Raw genomic sequence first — 11,254 nt, 5'->3', positions numbered from 1 at the left:
TCTCACTGTTCTTATGCGCCCTGTCCACTGATCTAAATAATTAATAATAATAAAAATAATAATTAGTTGTTACGACGACTTATTTGTTCCCTCGTTTTAATAAATCGTGGACACGTTGAACTAATTCCCTCCCTCATTTTGATTTAACGAATTACAACGTGGCCAAAAACAGTTTGATACTATTAATTAGTGAATGCTAAAGACCTGTTTGTTTTTTTGTGAATTGGTGAATATTCAGGTGAATTATTTCGTGGCCACGAATTAATAATAATTATTAAACTGTTTTTCTTACCTGTGAAGATAACTTAGCTCTTCAGTGAAGGCCGACTATTCTCGTACAGCTTTTTATTCCTTTTTTTTTTTTTTTTGTGAATTGGTGAATATTCAGGTGAATTGTTTCGTGGCCACGAATTAATAATACCTCAGCACGTTTTACAAGACCTTCTCGATCGCAGCGGCAACGAGCACTTTGATCACTTGATTTAAAAAACAAACATTTCAGCGCTAGATCGCCTAAAAAAAAATGAACGAAATAAATACTCTGCTAGTTAACTGGAGATGTTTTGTTTATTTGTATTGGTTTTCGTGCCGCGAGATGTTTCAAAAGTGGTGGGGACAATATCAACCTTAGAAAATAGTGGTGGGGACATGTCCCACCCGCAAATTACGCCTATCTCGGGGTTGCGGCGCGCACATGGTTAACCGAGTATTAACCGCTAAGGGCCTCGGTTAACGGTTAATGAAAAACTTGAAAACGTGCAGCCCTAATACGAATACATATACCGTTCCACCCATAGTTCTTGCATTTGTTTGACCTCAATGAATTTGAAGTAGTATAACTCCACCTTGAAAATGCCAACTTTTCATCGGATTGCTCCTGACTCGCCATCTCTGCTGCTTCATCAAATCTCTGTTTAGCTGTGTGTGTGTGTGTGTGTGTGTGTGTGTGTGTGTGTGGCACATGTGCTGGCATGTGTGTAAAAACACTGGCTCTGATTGGCTACCATGAAAGACATGACTCTGCCTTAGCCAATCATAATCGCTTACCTTGTTATTAACTCACCTCCTCACTAGCTGTGCGAGCCAGGGGTGCGTTCGGATTACACAGTTTATCAGAGAATGTCTAATAGAGTTTATTCAATCAATGCATAGTAACGCACCGCATTTAACGTCCAGTAATGTTAACGGCATTGTAACGACGGGAAAAGTAATTAGTTAGATTACCCCGTTACTGAGAAAATAACGTCGTTACCTAACGCCGTTCTTTTAAACGGCGTTATTCCAAACACTGGTAAAGAGGGAATTAAAGAACAAATGAGAATTAGACCCAGACTGGATTCTTACTTGGATTTTACCAGTAAGACTTATTAGTCAACCAGTTTACCACAAAGACCATGCTGGTAGACTGGCACAAAACCAGCATAAACCAGCCTGGACATATACTGTATCTGTATGCATTTTAATGCTTTTATCCAAAGAGACTTACATTGTATTAATCAAACTCATTGCTAAAACAGTGTTCTGCTGTTTTAGCTATGATAAAACAATACCTGGACATTTGTGCTGGTCTTTTCAGCATGGTTTTGATTTGTTCTAAGAATTATATTTACCAGCCCCTAAAAGTTTGGTAAAAAAGCAAACTGTGGTTGGTCACAAATATCTGATTGCCTTTTCCTGTCTAAGTGGGCTGTCTAAGACTAGATCCAGACAAAACAACATTTCAATCAAGATTTGCACTTATGTTTGAACATGTACTCACAATCAAGACAGAGTGGTTATTGCCTTTGTTTGAGTGATGGGCACACAGGAGATCAACAGCACCCCACCCACATGTCCACTCCCAGATGAAACATTTAATGAAATGGCCGCAGTAGACTGTGGTGTTCTGGGCTGCAGATCTGTTCAGGTTCAGGGGCCTCTTCCTGGCTGCTTGTCCTGGGCTGCCATCCGGTCCAGCTGAGCCCCCTCTTCCTTCCTCCTATGGAAGCTTACGAGGGCTTCTCCTCTGAAACAGTAGTGACGTTAAAGGGGTAGTTTACTCACCCTCATGTGATTTACAAACCCATATGACTGACCCACAAAAGTGACAGTAGCAACCATTATTATTATTATTATTATTATTATTATTATTATTATTATTTGTAGTCATATAAATAGATTTTATTCTCATTTTAATGTGTAATCACAAAATTACAACAAACATAAAAGCCCAACAAACAAGCACAGCAAGCCTAGAGGTTTATTTTAGCATTTATCACATTTTAAATTGGAATTGCATTTTTATTAGAAAAATCTTAATTAGGTTTTTCCCCAAATCATGCGCCCCTAGCAGAATGTTCACTCTGCAATGTTTTCCCTACAATTGATATGAATGGGGAGTACTGCTCTCAACCAATATTTTTAGTAAATAACTAACACACAAAACTATCATATTGCTTCAGAAGACTTGGATTATAGTGGAAGTCATCCCTACTTCTGTGGTGTGTTTTGTGTTTTTTTTATCATTTTTGGGGTAACAGCTCCATTCCATTTTCATTGTATGGAAAAGAACTGCGTGCACATTCTTCAAAACATCTCCTTTTGTGTTTCACGAAAGAAAGTCATACAGGTTTGTAATGACATGAGTAAATTATGACTTTATTTGATTTTATTTATATTGATGGATCAGCTATGCTTTTAAGTCACAGCAGCCTTTTAAACTCATCCCATTATTCTCACCGATAGCAACCACCCTGCCAGGCCAAAGCGACTGACGAAATGAAAATAAAAGTGCTTGTATACACGTGTCTCCACGGTACAACCCTTCTTGCTTATACTGACACCCAGTGAGGTTGTGAATGGTGTGGTTTGTGTGTGTGTGATGAGTTTTGACACCATGTTTACTCTGTACCCGCTGTGCTCGCCATGGTGCCAGGGCTGTGAATCAGAGGGCACTGTGTGTGTGGCCCAGTCGTCGATAGACAGGGACTGAGTGTGTGTGAAAGGGGGATGTTGAACAAAGGCAGGCTGTTTACATGGAGAGCAGGGCATGGCTGGGCATGGAGAAACAGCCACCCTGGAGAGCTGCTGTCAGGGTGGGTTGCCCACTGGTGTAATAACACCTCACAGTGCAGGGCTGCGTCAGCTGTGTGATGAACGGCACAGAATGCCATGTTTTTTTCTCCTCTGTGGTTCTCAACTGGTGGGTTGTGACAGGTCTGTTCTGAATTCTGAATGCAAATAATATGCAACCTACCATATATAACATCTTTTGTTGTAGACATGAATGTGCATGTTATTTTCAGCAGAACTGAAAAAAACCAACCCCCAAATAAAAATAACTATTAATATTTATAATAAAACTTTATTTAAGCTTTCAGTGTAATAATTACACCAATGCCATCATATCCGATTATACTTTTAAATTATTGAAGCAATAGCATTATTAACGCTTTTACTGTCGCAATTCCAGAACATTGAGAATAGGTATTAAGCCCAAGTCCTGCATTGATTCGGTCTTCCACGTATTTTGTTAGGCGTTTGACAGCACATTTTGTGAATCAGAGGCTGGTCTTTGAACTAAGTCCTTCAAACCCTGGCGTCCTCCATTACCTAGCGTATGCTGAGTTCTGTCATCACCAATCAAAAACACATGGTTTAGAACACTGATCACGAGCGCTGAGCATCAGCCAAAGCGCAAATGCAGATTTGAATTTTGCAGTTGATCACATGTTGATTGCCCTTCAGAAGCTACAGAAGATACTTGCATGTTTCCCAGAAGACAAAAGTACAATTTACCCTGATTTTCAAATTAAAAAAATTTAAACTCCCAATTCTAAATGCATTGTTTCCGTTTGGAGCATCAGTGAATGTTTTCACCTTTTGTAATAGTTGCATATGAGTCCCTCAGTTGTCCTCAGTGTTAAAAGATAAACTAGTGCTCAGGACAAATAAGGGACTTATGAACAACCATCACAAAAAAATTAAATAAATAAATAAAAAACAGCCGTGGATCATCCAGGTAACGACACACAGTATTAAGAATCAAGTGTAGCCTATGTAAAAATTTGAATGGGGTAGTTTTTATAAATTCAACTTTTATTTTGTCTTGTGGATTATATGTTAACACTTTGTATGTAAAATATATTCTTCATGACAGTACTAAATAAAAAAATAACGTGATTTTTTTTTTATGATCCCTCTTATTTTGTTGAAATAATTAACATTTTAACATTAATAATTAACTGCAAGGTGTATGTAAACTTTTGACCACGGCTGTATGTTATTTATATATATCTATATTAGTGCTGGGCAAAGATTAATTGTGATTAATCGCATCCAAAATAAAAGTTTGTGTTTGCATAATATATGTGTGTGTACTGTGTATAATTATTTTGTATATACAAATACACACATATGCATGTATATATTTAAGATTTTTTATTTATTTATATATCAATTATTTATATTTATATATAATATAAATTATGTATAAATATATATACAGTATATACATGCAAATATTTCTTAAATAAATACATGCGTGTGTGTATTTATATATACACAAAATAATTATACACAGTACGCACACATATATTATGCAAACACAAACTTTTATTTTGGATGCGATTAATCTTTGCCCAGGACTAATATATATCTCATTTATTAGTTTTTGTTTATGTCAGTTAAAATACAATTGTTCATTGTTCATTCATATCAGTTTACAGTACATTAAGTAATGTTAACAGAACTTTAATTTATTTTAAGTGTATTAGAAAATAATTATCATTAAATAATTAAAATTAATAAATGCTGTAGCCATAGAAGTATTGATCATTGTTAGTTTGTTAACCAATAGTTCATGTAGTTAACCCATGTTAACAAATGAGACTATGAATGAACCATTATTTTGGAGTGGATTCATCTGCCAATCTAGACAAATAAGGCAAATATCGACCTGGACAGGTTGCGTGATATCCTCTCATCCTCAAATAACAAATCTGTGGTTAATGGTTTAAAAGAAAAATTATGCAACCCAGACTTTATTAAATACAAGTTAAGATGCAATGAGGATGAACACAGTTTGTGCTGACCCCACTGTGTTTGTGTAACTACTGAGCGCATGAAACTACTGAAATTCAAGAGACATTTTAGAAACCAAAATTGTAGATTTTTTTTTTTGTTTTTCAGTCCATGTCATGTTTTTTACTTTTACATATTAGTGGGCTCATGCAGTTCATTTAATTATATTAATTATAATAAATAATTATAATTGCCGATCTTTAATGACATTTTTGTGAGCTAAAAATTTTGCTGCAGAGTTGGGTCATCACTTGATGTAAAGCTAAACTGGTTGAGAACCGCTGCTTTTTAAAGCTTTTCTTGAATTATGTGTTGTGTTGTCTGTTTCCACAGGGACATAAAACCAGATAACGTGCTACTGGACATGAACGGTCACATCCGTCTCGCTGACTTCGGCTCCTGTCTGAAGATGATGCAAGATGGCACGGTCAGTATGTGATGAAAGTCCCATCTTTGAACTCCAGTGTCAGTCTAAAACCAGAGCCTGTTTGTCATCCTTGCAGGGTGGTCTCCATCTGTTTGGTGAAAGCACTGCCCCTACCCTCTCCTCTCTCTGCTTCTGACATTAATAGAGCTGCTTTTGGCCCTTCTGGCCTTGAAGGGGAGGGCTAATTAGAAAGGCCGTCACTGCCCACCCTTCTGGCTCACAGACTGATGAGTCACCATAGTGCACTGATAACAAGACCAAATCCAAAACTGCTTTTATCTACTGGGGTGTGTGTGTGTGTGTGTGTGTCCTTTGTGCCAGCAGCATGTGGAAGGGCAGAACAGAGCTTTAGTTTTTCAGCTGCACATGTGCTGTGTTCCACCAACTGAGCAGATCCCTGTATATTTGTGGATGTTACTCTTTTATTTAGATATTGAGTAGAGATTGTAGGGCTGCACTTTTAATCGAAATGAAACCCAAATCGTGATATTTAGTGCAATTATCAAATCACAAAGGCTGCAATTGACCTATCGGTAAGCCCCCCCCACAACCCCCCTTAGTTACTGTTGCTATCTCGGACAAACAAACAGAGTTGCTAATTGTCTTACAATGACAGCTGTCAGAATGAAAACCTTGTCCCAAGATGTTTTTGATAAATTTTGGACACAGAAGGACCACCTCTCGTCGAGGAGCATTCAAGTGGGACTTAAATATACAATGCACGGATATATAAAATATTTAAAAATAAATATGGTAGAAATCAAGATTAATTTGGAAGCGAGGGGTTTACAGATCATAATGCAAGCGCGAGTAGCCTCATGTTACGGTCGTCACGATCGCTATTTTTGAGCCATCGGGTGTTTTTGACTTACACTGTACATGACGTGAGAACAGTTAGCTATTTAGGTTTGTACGCATGGACTCACTAACTTTAATTGTAACTTAATGAGTATGACAACCAGAAAATTAACGTTTTCGTCTTCATTGGGATTGGGGTTGAATCCTTAGGGAACCAGGTTACTGCGTCCACATCATTGATGATATAACACTTTTTTTTTGGTATTATATCACACTTTTGAAACGCGCGCACAGTACGGTGATTTGATTCATGAATACCCATACCCATGCTCATCTCATTACAAGTACCCAGGCACATAATTTTACCATTTTTGTAGCATAAACACCATAAAAGCAATGAGAGCTTTGGATCTTCCATTGTTTCTCTATAGCACCGAAACTTAAAGATTTAAAAATACTCTTTATAAAATGATTATTATTAAATTATATTATAATAATAGTAATAATAATTATTAGTCATATTGGTATTGGTATATAATCACAACATGTTTATCCCAATTGTGCAGCCCTACAAATAAGCAGAGCAACCAATTTAATATTTTCCCTAAATAGGGGATTGGGATCGTTATATATTGCTTTAAGGCGATAGAATTCTCTCAATATCTTGCAGTGTTATCATCAGCTGACAGTCTTTGTCTTCTCAGCAATTATATATTACAAAAATAACCGGAGGTCAAGACGTGTTTTGAGTGCTCACATGTTTTATGAGTGAGATTGAGCAAGACTTGGCATGGTGAATTTGATGCATCTAGATTGTTCTTTATAGTATTGTTGTTGTGCAATTTTCAAAGTTAATGTGTCTATAACTCATTTGAGTACACTACCATTAAAAAGTCTCATTAGTTTATTATGCTCACCAAGGCTGCGTTTATTTATTCAAAAATACAGTAATAGTAATACTGTGAAATACTGTAAAAATAACTTTTCTATTTTAATATGTTAAAATGTAATATGCTGATTTGCTGCTCAGAAACATTGTCAGTGTTGAAAACAGTTATGCTATTCATCAAAGAAACCTGATAAAATGTTTATTTGAAATCGAAATCTTCATTATTAACATTATCAATTTAATGCATCTTTTTTTCAAAAAACAAATCTTACTGACACTGAACGGTAGTGTCCCCTGCTTTAGTCGCATTTAATTGCAAATGAAGACCTATCCAGTCTCGTTTGTGATTTTGCTTCCTGTCATCCCCTGTGCAGGTCCAGTCGTCAGTGGCTGTGGGCACACCAGACTACATCTCTCCAGAGATCCTGCAGGCCATGGAGGATGGCATGGGGAAATACGGGCCGGAGTGTGACTGGTGGTCTCTAGGCGTCTGTATGTATGAGATGCTCTATGGCGAGACGCCCTTCTACGCCGAATCCTTGGTGGAGACCTACGGGAAGATCATGAACCACGAGGTGAGATGCTTCATCATTGTGTGTTTTTGGTATTTGTCCAGTTTACATGTTCACCACCACTGACCCATATACAGTCACACATTTGCATCTTGGGGATTTCTCATGATAGAAAAAGCATGAAACACAGTTAAAAATGTATTTATAGCCAATAAAAAAAAATAAAGCTCAAGGTAATTATCATGACGAATAACATCCCGCCTGTAACTCCGTTGGGACACATGAAATGGCTCATAAAATCAGGACTGCGCTAATTTTATCGGGACATCTGGTCACCCCTAAACCACTACTCAGAGTAGTATTTTTATTTTCATTGGTCTATGGTTTTGTTCCTTAACCAAAGTGGAAAATCTGGAAAAATTGATGTTGAATGTCTAATTTGCACTATTTAGGAGCGTTTCCAGTTCCCGTCCCACATCACGGATGTGTCCGAGGAGGCTAAAGACCTGATCCAGCGGTTGATCTGCAGTAGAGAGCGTCGGCTGGGTCAGCAAGGCATCGAGGAGTTCAAGAAGCACCCCTTCTTTTCCGGCATCGACTGGGAGAACATCCGCAACACGGAGGCACCGTACATCCCTGACGTCAGCTCTCCCTCAGACACCTCCAACTTTGATGTAGACGATGATGTCCTGAAAAACCCGGTTGGTTTAACTCTGAAAGGCTTTTATTGTTAAAGGAAAAGTTATTTTGTTACATGCTACATCAAGAACAACCTGAAGCCTTGATTATACTCGTGCTCGCTTGTTCGTATTTGACCTTTGACTACTTCCCTTTCCACCTTGCAGGACATTGCACCCCCAGTATCTCACACGGGTTTCACCGGGCAGCACTTACCCTTCGTGGGCTTCACCTACACAACAGAGAGCTGTTTCTCGGACCGTGGGAGTGTGAGGAGGGTTTCGCTGGTGGATGGAGGCGCCGGGGAGGATCTCCAGGATGGGGGTCTGCAGGTGGAGGCCTTTGAAAAGAGGATTCGCTGCCTGGAGCAGGAGAAACAGGAGCTCAACCGTAAACTGCAGGGTAATGAATAACCTGATATCTAAAGAAAACATTCACTTAAAAGGTTTGTTCACCCAAAAATCAATTACTCACCATCACATCATTCTAAACCCAAAAGACATTTGTTTATCTTTAAAACACAAATGAAGATATTTTTACCTGAGAGATTTCTGTCCCTCCATTGAAAGTAAATGGCAACAAAACATTGATGGTTCAAAAAGTTAATATAGACATCGTAACAGTAATTTGAATTGAGTGGTTTCTCAAACGTGCTTGCTTGACGTGTGAGAACCACTGAGGTTTATCATGCAAGTACGTTTAAGCTTCCATTTACCAAATTCGATTTGATGTATGTACGTGCATTAATCAGTGTTTATATGTTAATAAAAGACTAAAATAAATCTGTTCCTTTTATAAAGTGATTATTTCTCCTCAGAACACTTGGAATATACCGCTCAATTCTTTTACAATGTCTTAACGAACTTCTTGAAGCGTCAGTGTTTTGGTGAATTGGACTTTCAATGGAGCGACAGAAATCTCTCAGATTTCATTCAAGTGTCTTCATTTGTGTTTTGAAGATGATCGGAAGTCTTAAGTGTTTGGAAAATTATCAATTATTTTATTTTTGGGTGAATTATGACCTTAAGCCCTTGTAAATAACATCTAGCAGTTCTGTTTCATTTTTGTAAATGCATCAGTAAATTGTATTCTGAGTATATAATGATTGTTTATTCTACATGTGATTTCCTAGAATCCACTCAGGCTGTTCAGTCCCTCCATGGCTCTGGGCGTGGGGCCGGCACATTAGGTCGTGATAAAGAGATAAAAAAACTTAATGAGGAAATCGATCGGCTCAAAAAGAAACTGGCAGGTAATGGGTCTCTCAATCATTGTCAGCGGATATATGATATGATATAGTCTAGTAAGTTTACTTATGAGTCATGTCAAAGCACTAAACGCACGCCTACGTTATAGATTAACTATGGTCACTCATAGAAAAGTGCTTCGATAAGAATATTATTACAATTATGAGTCATTGCTGTTTCCACTTATCATAATTTGATTATTTGGCTGTTCATTTTGTGTCAGCTAATTAATCACATCCATCTAACTCTGACTTGTTCCGCCTCAGACTCTGATAGGCTGGAGCACCAACTTGAGGAGGCAGTGACACTTCGACAGGACTTTGAAAGTTCCTCCTCCAAGTTAAAGGCCCTGGACAAGCAAGTCAAAGCCCTCAAGCTGGAGAAAGAGGATATCCATAAGGTATGATTGCCTAGAGAGTTTAATTACCTGCCAAAATGTATGAGTGTAGGTATTACTGTGTGCAAGAACTACTTTCTTATTGTAAGAGAAATTATGCCCATAAATTCAGCCCCCTAAACATTAGATCAAGTTCCTTTCTGGATGGGAAGATGGTAATCAAAAAGAAATGTAACATTTCTGCTTCCTCTTTACGATTCTAGTTCCCTAAAGCTTTTCCATTTAACAATTATTTTTGTAATTTGAGGAAGACGTTTTTAGGAAAATAATGCAATTTCATTGGCAAGTGATGAGATTCAGTGAATATTGCAAAAGGTGTTTTTTTTGTGTGATTTTTATTTATTTATTGTTAACTATATTTTGTCAAATAAACTACCAGCCAGTAAATACACTGATTAAAGTCTTGCATGCCTTAAAGTCTGCAAAGTCTGGATTAAAGAGATTCACTGTATCTATTTTTAAAATCCACATTTATTGATCTTATTTGTCCCACCCTAGTACATTATTTTTTTATAATCTATTACACTCGGATGTACATCACAATACGAAAGAAAAGATCTGACACTACTTCAGTTCCAGGATGACTAAGGGTGTATTCACACCTGCCTCGTTTGGTTCGATTGAATCGAACTCTAGTTCGTTTCCCCCCTTGGTGCGGACCTTTTGGGCAGGTGTGAATATGTAGGGCTTGCATAGACTAGTCGAGTAGTCGATAGATCGACTACTTCAACCACTATTCGACGCCGTCGGAAACAATCGACTACTCGAGCGTCCATTAACCATAAATGAATTAAAAATGGCGAACGTCACCAACAGACAACACACGTCAGATGTGTGGAAGTATTTCATCAAGCATGACAAAAATATAGTAATTGGCCAACTCTGCAAGAGGCCGTTCACATATTGCGTCTAAAAACGTGTGGAAAGCGCGGCCGTGCCGCTGTCTCTTACAAGCGCTTGCGCTCCCGCTCCCATGGCGTCTGTCGTTGCTATGCAACCAACCATGAACTGCGCTCTCCATGATGACGACGAAGTATCAGCAAAGGATTAATTGATTTCTAGCCCTTGCATTAGCTTTACTACTATATATATTTCTGGAGATGAGAAGGAAAAACCCGCCTGGAAAAACTAGCGCACCACGTTGCTTCCATTATGAACGCGTTCGCCGCGCGCCTACATTTGAAATGTCAAACTTGAGCGCGAAAAAGACGTGATATGTGAACGGCCCCGTCTGAAATGAAAGGT

At 38.1% G+C, this 11,254-nt stretch overlaps 1 protein-coding gene across 3 annotated transcripts in view; it reads left to right on the top strand.

Moving 5' to 3' along the window:
• Positions 1-11,254, top strand: part of cdc42bpb (CDC42 binding protein kinase beta (DMPK-like)) — a 77,247-nt gene that overhangs the window by 40,575 nt on the left and 25,418 nt on the right. For all 3 annotated transcript variants that reach the window (XM_081379137.1, XM_081379136.1, XM_081379135.1), the window contains exons 6-11: positions 5,395-5,488; positions 7,550-7,750; positions 8,140-8,388; positions 8,533-8,767; positions 9,498-9,617; positions 9,879-10,012. In XM_081379137.1, coding sequence (XP_081235263.1) covers positions 5,395-5,488; positions 7,550-7,750; positions 8,140-8,388; positions 8,533-8,767; positions 9,498-9,617; positions 9,879-10,012 — 1,033 coding nt within the window. The remainder of the gene's footprint in view (positions 1-5,394; positions 5,489-7,549; positions 7,751-8,139; positions 8,389-8,532; positions 8,768-9,497; positions 9,618-9,878; positions 10,013-11,254) is intronic.

This window comes from Scardinius erythrophthalmus (assembly GCF_964197995.2).
Source record: "Scardinius erythrophthalmus genome assembly, chromosome: 11".
Classification (NCBI taxonomy): Eukaryota; Metazoa; Chordata; class Actinopteri; order Cypriniformes; family Leuciscidae; genus Scardinius; species Scardinius erythrophthalmus.
Note: the sequence above shows the minus strand (reverse complement) of the source record. Positions and strands in the feature narration are given on the sequence as shown.